Here is a 21,086-nt window from a genome sequence, read left to right as displayed (position 1 = left end):
ATAAATAAATAAAATTAATAATTGCAAGTAATAATTATTAGTGATTGAGATTCTATACAGTGTGTATGTTATGAATTACACGTGTAACTTCTCTGGGTCTCTGTTAATTGCAAGTCTGTGTAATCACAGCCTCTACCTCTGAAGACTGTTGAGAGCTTAGAAGATAAACACACAAGTTCTTGGGCACATGAAAGACTGTTTCAGAGCCCTGGAATTGCACGTATCTGAGTTTTCATTCCAGCTGTGACACATCCTAGCTGGATGGCCTTGGGCAAGTGGCTTAACGATATGAACTCATGCAGGCAAAAATCCTTACAGCCAGGCTTGGTACACAGTAAGCCGGCAGTAAACTGTTGATAATATCACTCCCAGGTTCTGCTGCCTGGAAAGTCAATGACCAGGAGGTAGAGGCTGGAGGATTCCTTTAACCCAAGAGTTCAAGGCCAGCCTGGGAAACAGTGAGATTTTGTTTCTAAAAAAAATACAAAAAAAAATTAACTGGGTGTGGTGGTGCACATCTGTAATCCCAGGTGCTTGGAGGCTGAGGCGGAAGAATTGCCTTATACCAGGAAGTTAAGGCTGCAGTAAGCCAGGATCATACCACTGTACTCCAGGCTGGGTAATAGAGGGACACCCTGTCTCAAAAAAAAGAAAAAGAGGCCGGGCGCGGTGGCTCATGCCTATAATCCCAGAACTTTGGGAGGCCGAGGTAGGTGAATCACAAGGTCAAGAGATTGAGACCATCCTGGTCAACATGGTGAAACCCCATCTCTACTAAAAATACAAAAAATTAGCTGGGCACGGTGGCGTGTGCCTGTAATCCCAGCTACTTAGGAGGCAGGAGAATTGCCTGAACCCAGGAGGCGGAGATTGCAGTGAGCTGAGATCGCGCCATTGCACTCCAGCCTGGGTAACAAGAGAAAAAAACTCCTTCCCCCCAAAAAAGAAAAAGATAGAGGTCAATGATGACTAGAATTCTTAATATTCAGTTCAACAATTGTTTTTTGGGTTCTGTTTTGTTTTGTTTTATTTTTTGAGACAGACTCTCACTCTGTCACCCAGCCTGGAGTGCAGCGGCACGATCTTGGCTCATTGTAACCTCTGCCTTCCAGGTTCAAGCGATTTTTCTGCCTTGGCCTCCTGAGTACCTGGGACTACAGGCATGTGCCGCCATACCCGGCTAATTTTTTGTTTGTTTGTGTGTGCGTTTTGAGATGGAGTCTCACTCTGTCGCCAGGCTGGAGTGCAGTGGCGAAATCTTGGCTCACTGCAACCTCTGCTTCCTGTGTTCAAGCGATTCTCCTGTCTGAGCCTCCTGGGTAGCTGGGACTACAGGCGCGCACCACCACGCCCAACTAATTTTTGTTTTTTTGTTTGTTTTTTGTTTTGAGACAGAGTTTCGCTCTTGTTACCCAGGCTGGAGTGCAATGGCGCGATCTTGGCTCAACGCAACCTCCGCCTCCTGGGTTCAAGCAATTCTCCTGCCCCAGCCTCCCGAGTAGCTGGGACTACAGGTGCGCACCGGCATGCCCAGCTAATTTTTGTATTTTTAGTAGAGACGGTGTTTCACCTTGTTGACCAGGATGGTCTTGATCTCTTGACCTCGTGATCCACCCGTCCCGGCCTCCCAAAGTGCTGGGATTATAGGTGTGAGTCACCTCGCCCAGCCTAATTTTTGTATTTTTAGTAGAGACGGGGTTTCACTATATTGGCCAGGCTGGTCTCAAACTCCTGACCTCATGATCCGCCCTCTTCTGTCTCCCAAAGTGCTAGGGTTACAGGCATGAGCAACCGTACCTGGCCTTTTTTTTTTTTTTTTTTTTGAGATGGAGTGTCGCTCTTGTTGCCCAGGCTAGAGTGCAATGGTGCAATCTTGGCTCACTGCAACCTCGCCTCCCCAGTTCAAGCCTCCTGCCTCAGCCTCCTGAGTTCCTGGAATTAGAGGCATGTGCTGCTACGCCCAGCTAATTTTTGGGGGTTTTTTTTAGTAGAGATGGGGTTTCTCCATGTTGGTCAGGCTGGTCTCGAACTCCTGACCTCAGGTGATCCTTCCGCCTCGGCCTCCTAAAGTGCTGGGATTACAGGCGTGAACCACCACACCCAGCCCACTAATATTTTATTATTATTTGTAGAGGTGGAGTTTCACTGTGTTGCCCAGGTTGGTCTCAAACTCTGAGCCTCAAGGGATTCTTCTGCCTCAGCCTCGCACAGTGTGAGGATTACAAGTGTGAGCCACCACTCCAGCCTTCATTTTGCACATAGTACTGGTCATAGTTGCAATTTAAATACCTACCTGCGTCATTGTTTGGTTAATATCCAGCTCCCCTGGCTGGACTAGAAGCTCAGTGGGGGCCGGGTGCAGTGACTCACATCTGTAATCCCAGCACTTTGGGAGGCTGAGGCGGGCAGATCACGAGGTCAGGAGTTCGAGACCAGGCTCGCCAACATGGTGAAACCCTGTCTCTACGAAAAATACAAAAATTAGCCAGGTGTGGTGGTGGTTGACTGTAATCGCAGCTATTTAGGAGACAGAGGCAGGGGAATCACTTGAATCTGGGAGGCGGAGTTTGCAGTAAGCTGAAACCGACCTGGGCAACAGAGCAAGACTGCACCTCAAAAAATAAAAATAAAATAAAATAAAATGAAGATAAAGAGAGTCTTATCAATCCTGACGAAGGCAATAAAGGAGAAAGGAGGATGGAGCAGGTAAGAAAGAGAAAAACCACCTCAGAAGGCAGATTTATGTCTAGGCATGTCCGTCATCACGTTAGATACCAATAGACCAAACGCCCCAGTTAAAAAAGAAAGATGGAGCCGGGAGTGGTGACTCATGCCTGTAATTCCAGCACTTTGCGAGGCTACGGTGAGAGGACAGCTTGAGCCCAGGAGTTCAAGAACAGCCTGAGCAACATCGCAAGACTCCATCTCTACAAACAATAAAAATTTAAAAAGTAGCTGGGTATGGTGGTACACAGCAGTAGTCGAAGCTACTGGGGAGGCTGACCTGGGAGGATTGTTTGAGCTTGGGTGGTTGAGGCGGCAGTGAGTCACCGCACTCAACTGCATGTACCACTGCACTCCAGCCTGGGCCACACAGCTAGACCCCATGTCAGAAAGAAAGAAAGAAAACACGGCTGGGTGAGGTGGCTCACGCCTGCAATCCCCACACTTTGAGAGGCCAAGACAGGTGGATCACCTGAGGTCAGTAGTTCGAGACCAGCCTGGCCAACATGGTGAAATTCCCCTTCTCTACTAAAAATACAAAAATTAGCCAGGTGTGGTGGTAGGTGCCTGTGGTCCCAGCTACTCAGAAGGCTGAGGCAGGAGAATCGTTTGAACCCAAGAGGCAGAGGCTATAGTGAGCAAGACTCCATCTCAAAAACTTTAAAAGAAAGTTTTGGGCTGGGCGCGGTGCTCACACCTGTAATCCCAGCACTCTGGGAGGCCGAGGCGGGTGGATCATGAGGTCAAGAGATCGAGACCATCCTGGTCAACATGGTGAAACCCCGTCTCTACTAAAAATACAAAAAATTAGCTGGGCACGGTGGTGCGTGCCTGTAATCCCAGCTACTCAGGAGGCTGAGGCAGGAGAATTGCCTGAACCCAGGAGGCGGAGGTTGCGGTGAGCCGAGATCGCGCCATTGCACTCCAGCCTGGGTAACGAGAGCGAAAACTCCGTCTCAAAAAAAAAAAAAAAAGAAAGTTTCAGTTCACCAAGAAGACACAACAACTGCAACACTTCATGCAGCCAATGATGTGGCCTCCAAGTAGAGTATTTGTTGTTGTTTTTGAGATTGAGTCTTGCTTTGTCCTCCAGGCTGGAGTGCAGTGGTGCCATCTCGGCTCACCGCAACCTCCGCCTCCCGGGTTCAGGCAATTCTTCCGCCTCAGCCTCCCAAGTAGCTGGGACTACAGGCGCCCGCCACCACATCTGGCTGATCTTTGTATTTTTAGTAGAGATGGGCCATGTTGGCCAGGCTGGTCTCCAACTCCTGACCTCAGGTGATCCGCCCACTTGGCCTCCCAAAGTGCTGGGATTACAAGTGCGAGCCCCTGCGCCTGGCCGAGTATTTGTTTTATAAGGGAAGAGTAAATATAGGTAAAATGTTTGCCTGCAAATACCTGTTCAATGAGTGCTAGCCATTATTATTATTGTCGGTGGTATTATTTTGTAGTTTATTTTAGTAGCTCATTGTTTATTTATAATAGTAATTCTTCTTCTTTTTTTTTTTTTTTTTTTTGAGACGGAGTTTCACTCTTGTTACCCAGGCTGGAGTGCAATGGTGCGATCTCGTCTCACCACAACCTCCGCCTCCGGGGTTCAGGCAAATCTCCTGCCTCCGCCTCCCAAGCAGCTGGGACTACAGGCATGCACCACCATGCCCAGCTAATTTTTTGTATTTTTAGTAGAGACGGGGTTTCACCATGTTGACCAGGATGGTATCGATCTCTTGACCTCGTGATCCACACGCCTCGGCCTCCCAAAGTGCTGGGATTACAGGCTTGAGCCACCGCACCTGGCCTGGTAATTACTATTCTTATTTTAGAAACAGTGTCTTGCCTTGTTGCTCAGGATGCAGTTCAGATCCTGGATCATAACTTACTGTGGCCTTGACCTCCTGGGTAAGGGATGCCTCACACCTCAGCCTCCCATTTAGCTGGAATTACATTTTTAAATTTTCTGTAGAGGCTGAGCATGGTGGCTCCTGCCTGTAATTCCAGCACTTTGGGAGGCTGAGGCGGGCAGATCACGAGGTCAGGAGTTCAAAACCAGCCTAACATGATAAAACCCCGTCTCTACAAAAAATACAAAAGAAAATTAGCTGGGCATGGTGTTGTACACCTGTAATCCCAGCTACTCAGGAGGCTGAGGAAGGAGAATTGCTTGAACCTGGAAGGCAGAGGTTGCAGTGAGCCCAGAGAGCTTCACTGCACTCTATGTGAAAGCCAGAGGGAGACCATATCTTCAAATAAGTAAGTAAATATTCTGTAGAGGAAGGCTCTCACTTTGTCACCCAGGCTGGAGAGCAGTGGCGTGACCTTGGCTCACCACAACCTCCACCTGCTGGGTTCAAGTAATTTTCCTGCCTCAGCCTCCCGAGTAGCTGGGACTACAGGTACACACCATCACGCCAGGCTAATTTTTGCATTTTTAATAGAGATGAGGTTTTGCCACGTTGGCCAGGCTCGTCTTGAATTGACCTCAGGTGATCCACCCACTTTGGCCTCCCAGAGTACTGGGATTACAGGTGTGGGCCACTGTGCCCAGCCCCCTAGGTGATTTCTTTCTTTCTTTTTTTGAGATGGAGTTTCGCTCTTGTTACCCAGGCTGGAGTGCAATGGCGCGATCTCGTCTCACCGCAACCTCCACCTTCTGGGTTCAAGCAATTCTCCTGCCTCAGCCTCCTGAGTAGCTGGGACTACAGGCATGCGCCACCATGCCCAGCTAATTTTTTTGTATTTTTAGTAGAGACGGGGTTTCACCACATTGACCAGGATGGTCTCGGTCTCTTGACCTCGTGATCCACCCGCCTCAGCCTCCCAAAGTGCTGGGATTACAGGTGTGAGCCACCGCGCCTGGCCCTAGGTGATTTCTTACATAGCTCTGCTGTGTTACCACCTTTTCTGGTCGTCTAGCCTCCCTTCCTTCCTTCCTCAGTGACTTCCCTGAGACTCCACTGCTACCTTTTGTGCCAGGCACTGTGCAAGCCTCAGAGCAAAGCGTTCCCAGGCTTTAGGGCTCTTCCAGTGTAGCGGGCAAGGCAGAGGTCGGCAAGGCAGAGGTCAGCAAGGCAGTGGCTCACACCTGTAATCCCAACACTTTAGAGGACTGCTCGAGCTCAGGAGTTTTAGACCAGTCTGGGAAACATAGGGAAACCCCATCTCTACAAAAAATATAAATATTAGCTGTACATGATGGTGCACCTGTTGTCCCAGCTTCTCAGAAGGCTGAGGCAGGAGGATCGCTTGAGCCCAGGAGGTTGAGCTGAGATTGAGTGATCTGAGATTGTGCCACTGCACTTCAGCCTGGGTTTCAAAGTAAGGCCCTGTCAAAAAAAAAAAAAAGAAAAGAAAAGAAAAAAAAAAGTCAGTGATACAGGTAAACTAGTTTGGGAGGCCAAGGGGGATGGATCATGAGGTCAGGAGTGCGAGACCATCCTGGCCAACATGGTGAAACCCTGCCTCTAAAAATACAAAAACTAGCTGTGTGTGGTGGTGTGCACCTGTAGTCCCAGCTACTCGGGAGGCTGAGGCAGGAGAATTGCTTGAACCCGGGAAGCAGAGGTTGCAGTGAGCTGAGATTGCACCACTGCACTCCAGCCTGGTGACAGCGAGACTCTGTCTCAAAATAAATAAATAAAAATAAATAAACTAGTTATGAAGTGGAGGTTCATCGACTTCATTTTGCCAAGACAGCCAAATGAGGCCCCTGGTCTTGCCTTGGAGAGGTCTGGGAGGGCTTCCTGTAGGAGGCCACCTAGGAACTCCAATCTGAGAGGTTATCTCCAAAAAGCTGGTTACCACCTCCATGATAGGTACCTCCCAAAGCCAGTGTCTGACTCATTCATTCATCCATCCATCCATCCACCCACCCATCCATTCATCCATCCATTTATTGAGCTATAGATGCCAGGCATGGTTCAGGGAGGTGCTAGGTACAAAACAAGCAAAAATCTCTGTCAGATGGAGTAGAGTGGGAGGTGCCCCCTCCAAACACAGGCAAAAAAAGCGACAAGATAATTCTGGATGGGACTAACTGCTAGAAAGGAAAAAAAACTGAGTGAAGGTGGGAGAAGTGCCCCGGTTTCAAAACAAGATCTACAAAAACTTAGCTAATCAAAGGTGCTGCCTTCTCCCTGGGCTGTGGGCATCTTATCATCCTTCAGCAGAGTGCGTGGGGGATGAACTCTTCCCAGTGGCCCTGCGGGCTCAGTCGCCTGCCCTGCCGTAATTAAGCGCCTCCTGTATGCACCACACAACCTTCTGGACATTAAACTGGGTGGGGGATGGGAGGGAGGTTTCTGTATGCCCTCGGGCACGTCACTCCCCCTCAGAACCTCAGGTCCTCTTCTGTAACTAGGGCTTCAGGATGGGTCATCAGTAACCCCAGAGCTGCCCTAACGGAACTCTTTAAGGAAATAGCATTTAGTGCTGTCCCCCAACAGCCCCCAAGGTGAGAGTGCATAGATGGGGGTGTTTATCCCCATTTCGCAGATGATCAGGATGAAGCTCAGAGGAGAGCGGGGAGTCGCACATGCTGCACGACTCTGACTCGTGCTGAGGTCCAGCCCGGGGTTTCCTGCCCCCGCCCAAAGCGGCCCGGAGGCTCGGGTCCCTTTAAGAACGTCCCGCGGAGCCAAGCAGGAAGGGGGAGGTGCCAACGCCCGGGACGGATGTCTGCACGAGCCAATGGGCGCGGCAGTCGCGGCAACGGCAGCCAATGGGCATGGCAGGGGCGGGGCCGAGCGGCTGAACCTGGTTCCCGAGGCGCGGCGGCCGCGGCTGGGGGCGGGGAGGGGGGCGCAGGACCCCAGGCGGGGGTCCCGGAGCCAGAGGCAAGTGTCCTGCGGCGCCGGGGGCGCCTTGTCGGCTGGGGCGCTGCCCTGGCCTGGGCTGGTCCGGGGGCCAGCGCGCAGCGGGCTGCGGCCGATGGGCGGGGCGAGGCGCCGCGGGGGCGGCGAGCCTGGGGGCACACGGGGGTCGCGGGTGCCCGAGGGGGCAAGGCAGGCCTGGGGTGTCCGTTATAGGGGTCATGGCGGCGAAGGGAAATCCCATGGGGGTTTCCCTACGCAGGCGTGCAGGGCCAGGGGCGCCCGAGGCGTGCGGGGGTCGGGTGCCCCAGACTGGTGGCGTCAGACAGGCGTGGGGCGTTGGGGGCCTGGGTCGGCGCTTGAAGCAGGGCCCGGCCGGGCTGTGGGGCGTCAGGAGGGCGTGGGGTGTTATGGGATCGAGAAGGGGGGGCGTCTGGGGACACTAGAGTGTTTACGGAGCGACGGAGCGGCTGTGGGGAGAGCTGACCCGGGCTGGGGGCGGTGGTAGTTGGGGCGGGGGTGGGGGGTGGGAGGGGAGGCCGAATTGTGCGGGCGCGGGGGATTATGGGGGTGGGGGCTGGGAGGGTCTCAGAAAGTGGGGCCCGCGCCCGGGAGGAGCAGGCAGGTGAGGGGTGAGGAGGGGATGCTGTGGGCTGGTTTGATGGCTGTGCTACTCTTCTGAGCTTGGGGCCTGAGGGCCAGAGGGTTAGGTTGTTGGTTCAGGAGGCCTGGGGCAAGGAAGAGGCTGTAGAACGAGGTGGGACCTCGACCACTCCTGGAAAGGAGGCTGCTTTGAGGGGATAGGACCGAGGCCTGTGAAGGGGAGGATGCATTCGTCCTAGGGGAGGGTTTGGACCAGGGCCCCTGATGTTGGGGTTGTGGGGATAGTTTTAGATTGAGAGCGTAAAAGGAAAAATAATCAGGGTTTCTGGGTGATTACTGTTGGTGGTCTTGGGAAATGTCTCTTGTTTGGAGAAGAGGCTGGAGGTGGGAGGCCCTAGTAAAAGGTTCAATTCCCTCAGTGGCCCCAGAGGCTCTAAAAATGGCTTCCCTAAGTCCTCAAAAGCTGTCCTCTCCACAAAAATCCCAGCACCCCTGACTTAGCATATAATCAGGCAAAGCCACAGGGCCTGAAGCCCCAGGTTCAAATCTTCCCTTGGCCATTGGCTTTCTCTGTGACCTTGGGTAAATGGCTTTGCCCCTGTGGCCTGTTTCCTGTTCAGTAAAATGTTGACGGGAATGTTCCCTACTTCCTGGAGTATTTGTAAACGTTAAATAATAATTAGCTCTAATAATGGCTAACACTGTTTGAGCCTGATGCCAAAGGCTTGATGCCTGGGTTAATTTCTCCCAACAAGCTGGGGTGGTTGTTCTACCCACTGTACAGGTGAGGAAACTGAGGCTGGGAGTCCCTGAGTTACACAGAAAGTGATTGGCAGTGTGGGAAATGGGTACAGTGGGGACTTTGAGGGACTGTGTAGGAGTCTTACCCACATCTCTGCCCCCCCCCACCACTTCCAGGGCCAGTTCCCGTCCCCCCAGCAGCATGGCGTCCTGTGCTGAACCCTCTGAGCCCTCTGCCCCGCCACCTGCGGGGGTCCCACCGCTTGAGGACTTTGAGGTGCTGGATGGGGTTGAGGATGCTGAGGGGGAGGAGGAAGAGGAGGAGGAAGAGGAGGAGGAAGATGACCTGAGTGAGCTGCCACCGCTGGAGGACATGGGACAGCCCCTGGCGGAGGAAGCTGAGCAGCCTGGGGCCCTGGCCCGAGAGTTCCTGGCTGCCATGGAGCCCGAGCCTGCCCCGGCCCCAGCCCCGGAAGAGTGGCTGGACATTCTGGGTAAGGAGCAAGGGTGGATTGGGGTGACCTTGGCCCTGGCCCTCTCGTCCCCTGAGCCCCATTTCCTCATCTGTGCTGTGAGGGTTGGAAGTCATGTGGTCACCACCATGATCGCCAGCCAGAGGCAACTACTGGAGATGCTTCATGGTGATGTACCTCATTCATTGACTCACACAGGTGCACAACATACCGTGTCCCTGTTTCCCAGATCTGCCAACTGTGGCTCAGAGAGGCTGAGTCACCTGCCCAGAGCCACACAGCCAGCACACCAGGCGCTGGCAGCTCCTAACCCTATTACTGCATCTTTTTTTGGTGTTTGTGTGACACAGGCTTGTACTCTGAAAAATGTGTCCTAGGCCAGGTATGGTGGCTCACGCCTATAATCCCAGCACTTTGGGAGGCCGAGGCAGGTAGATCACAAGGTCAAGAGATCGAGACTATCCTGGTCAACATGGTGAAACCCCGTCTCTACTAAAGACACAAAAAATGAGCTGGGCACGGTGGTGCGTGCCTGTACTCCCAACTACTTAGGAGGCTGAGGCAGAAGAATCGCTTGAACCTGGGAGGTGGATGTAGCGGTGAGCTGAGATCGTGCCATTGCACTCCAGCCTGGGCAACAAGAGCGAAACTCCATCTCAAAAAAAAAAATAAAATGTGTCCTGGGTGCTTGCCAGTCTGTGCAACACAGCAAGACCCCACCTCCAAAAACAAAATTGTGTCCTGGGGTCAAGTAGATCAGCCTTCTGGTGGGTTCACAGTACTCCTAATATTGTAAATGCTCAGAGAAATCCTACAGGAAGAAAACTAGGGGAACTCACACATGTTCTGCCTAGCATACCCCATCACAGCAACTGAAAACAAGGGAAATGTTAGTATTCTGTGGAAGTCGTCTCGCCGGTGGTATAGTACACCAAATAACGCTGGTGCCTATGCAAATAAGATGTCATTACCACTATTAATTGTACAAAAAATACCGTAGCAATACCATCCAATCACACTGACACTGATGAAACAGTAATATTACTAAATATCACTACCGCTACTGATAAAAATCGTACTACTACTTTTTTTTTTTTGAGATGGAGTTTTGCTGTCACTCAGGCTGGAAGCTGTGGTACGATGTCAGCTCACTGTAACCTCTGCCTTCCAGGTTTAAGTGATTCTCCTGCCTCAGCTTCTCAAGTAGCTGGGATTACTGGCTCCCACCACTGAACCTGGCTCATTTTTTTTGTTTATTTTTATTTTTTTTTGAGATGGAATCTTATTCTGTGTCCAGGCTGGAGTGCAGTGGCACAATCTAGGCTCACTACAACTTCCACCTCCCAGGTTCCAGCAATTCTTCTGCCTCAGCCTCCCAACTGCCTGGGATTTCAGGTGTGTACCACCATGCCCAGCTCATTTTTGTATTTTTAGTAGAGATGGAGTTTCACCATGTTGGCCAGGATGGGCTTGATCTCTTGACCTCGTCATCTGCCCGCCTCAGCCTCCGAGGTGGGATTATAGGCGAGAGCCACTATGCCTGGACTGTTTTTCTGCATTTTTAGCAGAGATGGGGTTTCACCATGTTGGCCAGGTTGGTTTTGAACTCCTGACCTGAAGTGATCCACCCCCTTTGGCCTCCCAAAGTGCTGGGATTACAGGTGTGAGCCACCATGCCTGGCCAAAAATCTTATTACTTCTGAAAATAGCACGACTGCCATTGCTCTCCAGCCTGGCTGACAGAGCAAGACTTTCCTAAAAAAATAAAAATAACACCAGGTAATATTTCCTGAGCACTGATTTTTGTGCCAGGCCTATATATCATTTCATTTCATCCTTGCAACAACACTGTGGACCGGGCACCGTGGCTCACACCTGTAATCCCAGCTCTTTTGGAGGCTGAGGCAGCGGATCACCTGAAGTTGGGAATTGGAGGCCAACATGGTGAAACCCCGTCTCTGCTAAAAATGTAAAACTTAGCTGTGGGTGGTGACACCTGTAGCCCAGCTACTTGGGAGGCTGAGGCAGGAGAATCGCTTGAACTCAGGAGGCGGGGGTTGCAATGAACTGGTTGTGCCATTGCACTTCAGCCTGGGTGACAGCAAGCAAACAAAAGCAACAAACAGGCAGGGCATGGGTGTCTCATGCCTGTAATCCCAGCACTTTGGGAGGCCGAGGCAGGTGGATTGCTTGAGGTCAGGAGTTCGAGACCAGCCTGGCCAACATGGTGAAACCCCGTCTCTAAAAAAAAAAACACACACACACACACACACACAGAAAAACAAATAAACAAACAAAACCACCGTGTTGTAATTTCTACTATATCCCCACTTTACAGATGGCAAAGGGTAGGCTCAGAGAGGCGAAGGTGCTTGCCCGAGGTCACACAGCCTCCCTGGCCATGTTAGCGATTGGCAAGCTGTTCTTTCCTCCTGATACTGTAAGAGCTGAGCTGCCCACACCCACTGGGAGCATGAGGTTGGCACTGTGTTTATAATTGTGCCAGCCGTTTTTTGAGGTCAGAATGGGGGCTTCTGTTTCTCAGGCAAGGAAACTGAACTCTTTTTTTCTTTGGGGGGGGTGGAGTCTCGCTCTGTCACCTAGGCTGGAGTGCAGTGGCACAATCTTGGCTCACTGCAGCCTCGGCCTCCTGGGTTCATGCAATTCTCCTGCCTCAGCCTCCCGAGTAGCTGGGACTACAGGCATGCGCCTCCGTGCCCGGCTAATTTTTGTATCTTTAGTAGATACACGATTTCACCATGTTGGTCAGACTGGTCTCAAACTCCTGACCTCAAGTGATCCATTCGCCTTGGCTGGGATTACAGGTGTAAGCCACTATGCCTAGCTGGAAACTGAACTCTTGAGAGGAGACATGATTTTCCCAGAGGCCATCTGATTGAGAGGCAGCCATTAGTGCCTGCAAACCTCGAGACACAGGTCCATTGGGATCCCCTAACTTGGTGGTTTCCAGATGAGTTAAGGGACTTGTACAAGGTGGGAGTAGCACAGAAATTTGGAATATTCTAGAATATTCCAGAACATAAGTGGATGATATACCCCTGCCGCTAACCTTTAGGCCAGAGTTCACTCAGACTCATGAAATACTCTAGGCCAGGCCATGAGTGGTAGCTCATGCCTATAACCCTAGCACTTTGGGAGGTGGGTGGATCCCCTGAGGTCAGGAGTTCAAGACCAGCCTGGCCAACATGGCAAAACCCTGTCTCTACTAAAAATACAATAAAATATAGGCATGGTGGTGCACACCTATAATCCCAGCTACTTGGGAGGCTGAGGCAGGAAAATCGCTTGAACCCAGGAGGTGGAGATTGCAATGAACCAAGATTGTGCCATTGCACTGCAGCCTGGGCAACAAGAATGAAACTCTGTGTCAAAAAAAAAAAAAAAAGAAAGAAATACTCTAGGCCAGTGGTGTATTACAGAACTCAGGTAAACGTGGGAACAGGAGGGACGGCAGAGCACCTCAGACCCACGTAGCCCTTGCTTTGCTAAGATAGTGTTTTGTGGACACCTTGGTAGCACTGCAAAGAAGGGCAGGGCTGTGTGTCCCCGGCCGGGTTATCTACCCCCTGCACCTCCATTTCCTGCTTTGACGGGGTGGTGCTGGCAGCAGTCACTCCAGTGCTTTTCTGGGACGATGGGGGGATCGTCACTGTGGGGTTATCTGGGCGTGTTTGTGAGGGTATTGGCTATGGTCATTCCTGTGATTGCTGGGGGCACGAGAGGCAGCCTTTGTTTATAAGCTGTTCAGCTCTGTTTGACTTTATTTTTTGTTTGTTTGTTTTTTAAGATGGGGTTTCACCATGATGGCCAGGCTGGTCTTGGACTCCTGACATCAGGTGATCCACCCACCTCGGCCTCCCAAAGTGCTAAGATTACGGGTGTCAGCCACTGCACCTGGCTATTTTTTTTTTTTGAGACAGTCTCGCTCTGTCACCCAGGCTGGAGTGTAGTGGCACAATCTCAGCTGACTGCAACCTCTGCCTCCCAGGTTCGAGTAATTGTCTGCCTCATCCTCCCGATTAGCTGGGATTAAAAGTGCCCACCACCATGCCCAGCTAATTTATTTATAAATTTATTTATTATTTTATTTTTTTAGAGACAGGGTCTCCCTCTGTTGCCCAGGCTGGAGCATAGTGGCTATTCACAGGCATGATCCCACTACTGATCAGCACGGGATTTTTGACCTGCTCCGTTTCCTACCTGGGCCAGTTCGTCCCTCCTTCTGGTGGTCCCCAACTTTTTGTATTTTTAGTAGAGACAAGGTTTCACCATCTTGACCACGGTGGTGTTGAACTCCTGACCTCAGGTGATCTGCCTGCCATGGCCTCCCAAAGTGCTGGAATTACAGGTGTGAGCCACTGTGCCCAGCCCTCAATTTTCTTTAAAAAAAAAAAAGGCCAGGCGAGGTGGCTCATGCCTATAATCCCAGCACTTTGGGAGGCCGAGGCAGGTAGATCACAAGGTCAAGAGATCGAGACCATCCTGGTCAACATGGTGAAACCCCGTCTCTACTAAAAATACAGAAATTAGCTGGGCATGGTGGTGCGCACCTGTAGTCCCAGCTACTCAGGAGGCTGAGGCAGGAGAATTGCTTGAACCCAGGAGAGGGAGGTTGCAGTGAGCCGAGATCGTGCCATTGCTGTCCAGTCTGGATAACAACAGTGAAACTCCGTCTCAAAAAAAAAAAAGAAAACTGGGCACAGTGGCTCCCGCTTGTAATCCCAGCACGTTGGGAGGCCAAGGTGGGTGGATCACAAGATCAGGAGTTCGAGACCAAGCCTGGTCAACATAGTGAAACCCCATCTCTTTTTATTTATTTATGTATTTTCTTGGAAATTCTTTTGGGGGCTTTGCGGCCAAAACTGGAAAGCCTGCTAGACAAATTCTAAAAGAGCTGTAACACTAACCCCGTCTCTTAAAAAAAAAAAAAAAAAAAAAAGCCAGACCAACCATTGTTCGCTGTCTTGGTCCCTGGCACCAGCACGGTCACCCCGAAGTGTGTCCCATCCTGTTCAGTGTCCCACACATGAAGTCCCTGACTCTGGTGGCAGAGTGGCTGTTGGAGGTTTGGTTTGTGCCCCGGTGTTGGGCCAGAAACAGAGGTTCCTATCCACTCTCTGTGCCAGAAACTTGCAGCTCCAGATAGCATCAGACTCAGAACATTCTAGAATATCCCAGAAAATGGGTGGGTCTCCAACTGCCCCTAATCTAGGGCCTGTTGCAGATTCATGGTCTATCCCAGACCAGTGGAGTGTTGTAGAATGCAGATGGATGTGGGGACAGGGGTGACCGCACACAGGGCCAGTCCACTCCCCGTGGGTTAGGCCCTCGCTTGTTTAAGGCACCGCGTTGTAGATTCTTTGGGAGAGCCCCAGGAAAGCACAGCCTTTGGTCCAAGGTTAAAGTTGGGGAAACCGAGGCCAGAGAAGCCTGCATTCCCCTGGGACAGCCAGTGGGCAGAGCTCAGGGTGGGGCTCGGGAGCGGGTGCCTGTTTGAGCTGCCCGGTGACAAGCTGCATGTCCCTGGCCCCTGGCAGGAAATGGGCTGTTGAGGAAGAAGACGCTGGTCCCAGGGCCACCAGGTTCGAGCCACCCAGTCAAGGGCCAGGTGGTCACCGTGCATCTGCAGACGTCGCTGGAGAACGGCACGCGGGTGCAGGAGGAGCCGGAGCTGGTGTTCACCCTGGGTGACTGCGACGTCATCCAGGTGCGGGCTGGGGCGGGACAGGGCAGGGGCAAGGGGCGCACCTTGCTGGGCCTGGGCCTGCCTGACCGCTGGCTGTCCCCACACCCCCCAGGCCCTGGATCTCAGTGTCCCACTCATGGATGTGGGGGAGACGGCCATGGTTACTGCTGACTCCAAGTACTGCTACGGCCCACAAGGCAGGTGAGAGCCGGCCACCCTTAGGGTCTCAGCAGGGGATGGGTAGAGTGGGTGTACCCCTCAGCCTACCCTGTCTACCTGCCCATTTTATAGAAGGAGAAACAGGCTGGGTGAGGTGGCTCACACCTGAAATCCCAGCACTTTGGGAAGTTGAGGTAGGATTGCTTGAGGCCCGCTTTTCCAGACTAGCCTAAGCAATATAGACCCCATCTCCATACAAAAAAATTTAAAAATTACTTGGGTGTAGTGCTAAAAATTAGCTGGGTGTGGTGCATGCCTGTAGTCCCAGCTACTGAGGAGGCTCAGGCAGGAGGATCACTTGAGCCCAGGATTTCAAGGCTGCAGTGAGCCAAGACTGTGCCACCGTACTCCAGCCTGGGCAAGACAGTGAGACCCTTCCCTTTAAAAAGAGGAAAGCAGAGGCTTAGGGAGGGGAACTCACTCATCAGGTCCCATCGCTCCAAGGCGGCAAGTCACTTATGCTGCACTTTACTGAGGAGGGAGTGACAGAGGGCGGAGGATGATAGATCTGGGACTTGAGCCAACCCAGCAGGTTTGGGGATCACCAGGTCTGAGTGCAGCCCTGCCTGCCCCCACCCCACTAGCAGGAGCCCATACATCCCCCCGCACGCGGCCCTGTGCCTGGAGGTGACCCTGAAGACAGCTGTGGATGGGCCTGACCTGGAGATGCTAACGGGGCAGGAGCGCGTGGCCCTGGCCAACCGGAAGCGGGAGTGCGGCAACGCCCACTACCAGCGGGCAGACTTCGTCCTGGCCGCCAACTCCTACGATCTCGCCATCAAGGCCATCACCTCCAGCGCCAAAGGTGACTGTCCGCCGGGTCAGATCCCCACCACCTCCCCTGCAAAGGTGTCCACTCTCCATTGCCAGAAGCTTTAGCCCCAGAGATCCTCAGACTCAGAACATTCTAGAATATCCCCGAGTATGGGTAGATCCCCAACTGACCCTAAACTAGGGGCCTGTTGCTGACTCGTGTTCTATCCCAGTCCAGTGGAGTGTTATAGAATGCAGGTAGATGTGGGGACAGGGGTGACCGCACACAGGACCAGTCCACACACCCCATGGGTCAGGCCCTTGCTTGCTTAAGGCTCCATGTTGTAGATTCCTCGGAGAGCGCCAGGAAAGCACTGACCTTGGTTTCGGGTTAAAGTTGGGGAAACTGAGGCCAGAGAGGCCTGCATTCCCCTGGGGTAGAAGGCAGCTTCCAAGGGGGGTCCGGGGGTCTGTTCATGTGGTGACAGCCACCGTGGCGGACACTGTCTCCCAACAGTGGACATGACATTCGAGGAGGAGGCACAGCTCCTGCAGTTGAAGGTGAAGTGTCTGAACAACCTGGCGGCCTCGCAGCTGAAGCTGGACCACTACCGTGCGGCCCTGCGCTCCTGCAGCCTCGTACTGGAGCACCAGCCGGACAACATCAAGGCTCTCTTCCGCAAGGGCAAGGTGGGCCATGCCAGGGTGCCAGGATGGGTCACCCAGCCCAGGACAGAGGGGCTGGTCCCCAACCCTGCATTTGAGGAAGGCACAGGGGTGCAGGAGTGTGGTCTAGGGCATAGCATTTATTGGCCGAAGCTAGATTCAGTCCTCGACTCTTGGGTTCCCCACCTTTGCTCCAGTGTGCAATTTTTGTTTGTTTGTTTGTTTTTTAAGAGAGTCTCGCTGTGTCTCCCTGGCTGGAGTGCAGTGGCGCGATCTCAGCTCACTGCAACCTCCGCCTCTGCTTCTCAGGTTCAAGCAATTCTCCTGCCTCAGCCTCTCGAGTAGCTGGGACTATAGGCGTTTGCCACTATGCCCCCAGCTAATTTTTGTTTGTTTTTTTCTTTTTCTTTTTTTTTTCTCTTCTTTTCTCTCTCTCTCTCTCTCTCTGTTTTAAGGCCAGTCCTACAGCATGAGAATTTTTGTATTTTTAGTTGAGACGGGGTTTTATCATGTTGGCCAGGCTGGTCTTGAACTCCTGACCTGAAGTAATCGATCCGCCTCGGCCTCCCCATGTGCTGGGATTGTACACATGAGCCACTGTGCCTGGCTTGGCCCAGTGTTGAAAGCTCCTCACATGGTCCCATTTTTTCCTCAGAGTAAAAGCAGAATCCTAGTCCCAGCCCTTGGGGCCTTGAGTCCTCTGGTCTTCTTCCTCCTGCTGTCGCCTCTCCCACCTCACTTTCTGCTTCTCTACTCCCACCCACCCTTCTCCCTTTCTGCTGTCTAGGCCAAGCACTCTTCACCTCAGGGCCTTTGCGTAGGCAGTGACGACTGCCTGAGACGTTCCTAACAGGCAGCCCGTGGAGGTGACATGCCTCTCGTCCATCTCCCCCACTTGAAGGTGGGGATTTGGTCTGTCTTGCTCACTCTTGAATCTCCAGCCTTGCAAATAGCCAGGTACATAGTATGTACTCCGTAAAAGTCCTCATGGCTCATGCCTGTGATCCCAGCACTTTGGGAGGCCAAGGCAGGAGGATCGCTTGAGCCCAGATATTTGTGACAAGCCCAGGCAACATAGGAAGACCCCTGTCTCCACCAAAAAAAATGAAAACATTAGCTGGGTGTGGGGGCAAGCACCTGTAGTCCCAGCTGCTCTGGAGGTTGAGGATGGCTTGAGCCCCAGAGGGCCAGGCTGCAGTGAGCCTTGATCACACCACTGTGCTCCAGCCTCAGCATCAGAGCAAGGCTCTGTGTCAAAAACAAAAGAACAGAAAAAACATCCTGGCAGAACATAGGGGTGAATCTGGCTTGCACAGACTTGACCTTTGTTCTCACCCCCTTTTCTGTTCATCCTCATAGTCCCATCCCTAGTGGGGCTTTCAGTACCTTTTAGCAGTTCACCAAGGAAACTGAGGCACAGACACTGGCTCACCTCCTGTGTTTGCGAAAAGCCTGAGGCGGGGCTCCCTCCAGCTGGGGTTTATGAATCACCTGTTGTGTGCAGAGTTCTGCAGAGAGGTATGAAGAGGGAGAAGATGCTGTCCTGGTTTTGAAGCCTTTGCTCCACCTGGGGGTAGCATCCTCCTAGGGGCAGCGGCAGTGGCTGCTTGTATAGCTTCTTACAAGTTTGGACCTGCTGGCTAAAGGTGACAGAAACCCACTCAAACAGATTCAGGCAGAAAGGAGGGATGGATGGCTCATGGAACTGCCGCGTTTGGATTAGCTGGCTTCAGGCATAGCTGGGTATTGTGAGGAGGCTGTGTCTCTTGGACCAGCTCCTCTCTCAGGGTGACCATGATGTTTTGCCTCCCCCCGGGAAAGTTCTAGACTACCATCCTCTACCCCCCAACTTTTTTTCTTTTTGAGACAGCATCTTGCTCTGTTGCCCAGGCTGGAGTGCAGTGGCATGATCTCGGCTCACTGCAATTTCTGCCTCCTGGGTTCAGGCGAGTACATCCAGCTTATTTTTGTATTTTTAGTAGAGACAGGGTTTCACCATGTTGCCCAGGCTGGTCTTGAACTCCTGACCTCAAGTGATCTGCCTGCCTCAGCCTCCCAGCCCAAAGTGCTGGGATTACAGGCGTGAGCCACCGCACTCAGCTCCATCGTCTCCCTTCAGCAGCTCATCTCCTGTCAGCACCAGCATAGTGCAGGCTGGATCTCATTGACTGGCTTGGGTCACATGCCGGCCCTGAACCATTCACTGTGGCCAAAGCTTTGGAAACATCAGGGCCATCTGTGGTGGCTCATGCCTGCAATCTCAGCACTTTGGGAGGCCAAGGCAGGAGGATCATTTGAGCCCAGGAATTCAAGACCAGCCTTGGCAGCATAGTGCATTCCATTGCAACAGAAATTTTAATAATAAAAACAAGGGCTGGGCAAAGTGGCTCATACCTATAATCTCAGCACTTTGGGAGACTGAGGCAGGTGGATCGCTTGAGCCTAGAAGTTCAAAACCATTCTGGGGAATGTGGTGAGACCCTGTCTCTAAAATAAAAATGTAAATAGGCTGGGTGCTTTGGCTCACACCTGTAATACCAGCACCATGCCCGGCTAACTTTTTGTATATTTTAGTAGAGATGGGGTTTCACCATGTTGGCCAGGCTGGTCTCGAACTCCTGACATTGTGATCCACTCACCTTGGGCTCCCAAAGTGCTGGGATTACAGGCATGAGCCACTGCACCTGGCCCAGGCTGGTTGGTTGGTTTGTGAGATGCAGTCTCGCTCTTTTGCTCAGGCTGGAGTGCAGTGGCATCATCTTGGATCACTGCAACCTCCTGGGCTGGGTTTCTTGAAGGACAGTGGGGCCCAGGTATGGGTCCAGAGTGATGCCACCCTCTTCCCCTACAGGTGCTGGCCCAGCAGGGGGAGTACAGTGAGGCCATCCCCATCCTGAGGGCGGCCCTGAAGCTGGAACCTTCCAACAAGGTGAGCAGGACAGGGGCACCCTGGAGACTTGCTCTGCTGGGAAGTCCCTCTCATGGTCTGCCCCAGGTCTTTCTTGCTGTGGCTCTCTGTTGTGTTCCCATCTGAGCGGTGGCAGGGGGTAGATACCTGAAGGGCCCTGGTCAGCTTGTGAAGACCCTTATGACAGCCACACTGCCAGCCTGGCCCATGCCAGTGTCCTCAGCCTTCCTTCCAGAACCTTTTGTCTCCTGGCTTCCTTGTGCTCTGTCCCATCTACTGGCTTCCTAGGGGGATGGGGTCAGCATCCCCGACTTTGCTAAGCCCAGAAAGGGGCAAATGCGACCCCCTATGTCCAGTGGTCCCAGTACCCAAACGACCTAGGGTCCCAGAAGGGGAGAGCGCCAGTGATGACAGGTTGGCCGCCGCATGTTCTCTGCCTCCCCTGCCTCCTGCAGACGATCCACGCAGAGCTCTCGAAGTTGGTGAAGAAGCATGCGGCGCAGCGGAGCACGGAGACCGCCTTGTACCGGAAAATGCTGGGCAACCCCAGCCGACTGCCCGCCAAGTGCCCTGGCAAGGGTGCCTGGGTAAGCTGGGGCACAGGAAGATGGGCAGGGGTTGCATGTAGGGGCCTAGCAGAGGAATTTTATTCTGTACACGTGGATGTCCTTGGAGACTGGGCCATCTTGGGGGCTGCAGGGGACACTGAGAGGCCCCAGTCCCATGTGATCATGAGTGGAGTAGAAGGTGGAACTCAAGCTGGAGGGCTCGGGGTGGGGAATGGAGGCTCTTCCAGGGCACCAGAAGCAGTGTCCTGGAGGTCGGGCCAATTGATTTGGGTTTTGCTGCACGAGTAGGAGTTTGCCAGGAAGTGGGAAATGCATGGTCAGGCAATGATTTGTGGGGAGGTCTGCTTGGGCTGTGCCGGCAACTGAGGTCCCAGAGTCCAGTCTCGACCTCCCTCCACCCTTCTGTCCCTTCTTTATCCACAGTCCATCCCATGGAAGTGGCTGTTTGGGGCGACTGCTGTTGCCTTGGGGGGTGTGGCGCTTTCCGTGGTCATTGCTGCCAGGAACTGACCGCCCAGGTGGCCAGCACTCCCTCTGCACACCGTGGACCCTGCCCTGCGCTCCCCAACTCCCCCAGGCTCCCTGTCCGCTGCCCTCCCTGGTCTGGCCCCCTCCTCCGGGTTGGGGGAGCAAGGATTGGGGGTCGTGCAGTCCAGCCAGCAGGAGGGACTAAGGCCCTCAGGAGGAAAGCCCAGAGGGAGGGGGCCCTCATTCCTTCAGACCCAGTTACCCCCTCCCCTTACCCCACTGGGCTAGGTCTCCGCCAGGGCCGGCCTCAGTTTCTCCTCAACAGGCCTGGGGGCAACCCTTCCCCTGCCTCATCCCCGCCTGAGTACCAGCCCTCCTGCCCCGCCTGCCGCCCCTTCTCCAGGCTCCCTCCCTGCCACAGTGAAATAAAGCCTCCCACCAAGCAGT

At 53.0% G+C, this 21,086-nt stretch overlaps 1 protein-coding gene and 1 non-coding gene across 9 annotated transcripts; one reads left to right on the top strand and one right to left on the bottom strand.

The window, feature by feature from the left end:
• The first annotated feature begins 7,468 nt into the window (after positions 1-7,468).
• On the top strand, positions 7,469-21,084 carry FKBP8 (FKBP prolyl isomerase 8). 8 transcript variants are annotated; one of them, XM_017967471.4, is made up of 9 exons: positions 7,469-7,556; positions 9,054-9,370; positions 14,908-15,077; positions 15,169-15,257; positions 15,863-16,080; positions 16,546-16,718; positions 19,546-19,623; positions 20,058-20,189; positions 20,595-21,084. In XM_017967471.4, exons 2-9 carry the CDS (start codon positions 9,079-9,081, stop codon positions 20,679-20,681), a joined length of 1,239 nt encoding a protein of 412 aa, XP_017822960.2. In that variant the 5' UTR covers positions 7,469-7,556; positions 9,054-9,078; the 3' UTR covers positions 20,682-21,084. The 8 variants fall into 8 exon arrangements, with proteins under 8 accessions (XP_017822960.2, XP_002761955.5, XP_078217956.1 ...); XM_002761909.7 differs by having other exon boundaries at positions 15,860-16,080; XM_078361830.1 differs by having other exon boundaries at positions 7,469-7,724.
• On the bottom strand, positions 14,214-14,275 carry LOC118150360 (U7 small nuclear RNA). The gene has a single exon (XR_004738467.1). It is a non-coding gene; the product is annotated as a U7 small nuclear RNA (small nuclear RNA).
• Positions 21,085-21,086: the final 2 nt, after the last annotated feature.

Source organism: Callithrix jacchus, chromosome 22 (genome assembly GCF_049354715.1).
Source record: "Callithrix jacchus isolate 240 chromosome 22, calJac240_pri, whole genome shotgun sequence".
Taxonomy (NCBI): Eukaryota; Metazoa; Chordata; class Mammalia; order Primates; family Cebidae; genus Callithrix; species Callithrix jacchus.
The sequence above is the reverse complement of the archived record's forward strand: the minus strand, read 5'-3'. Positions and strand labels throughout refer to the sequence as shown.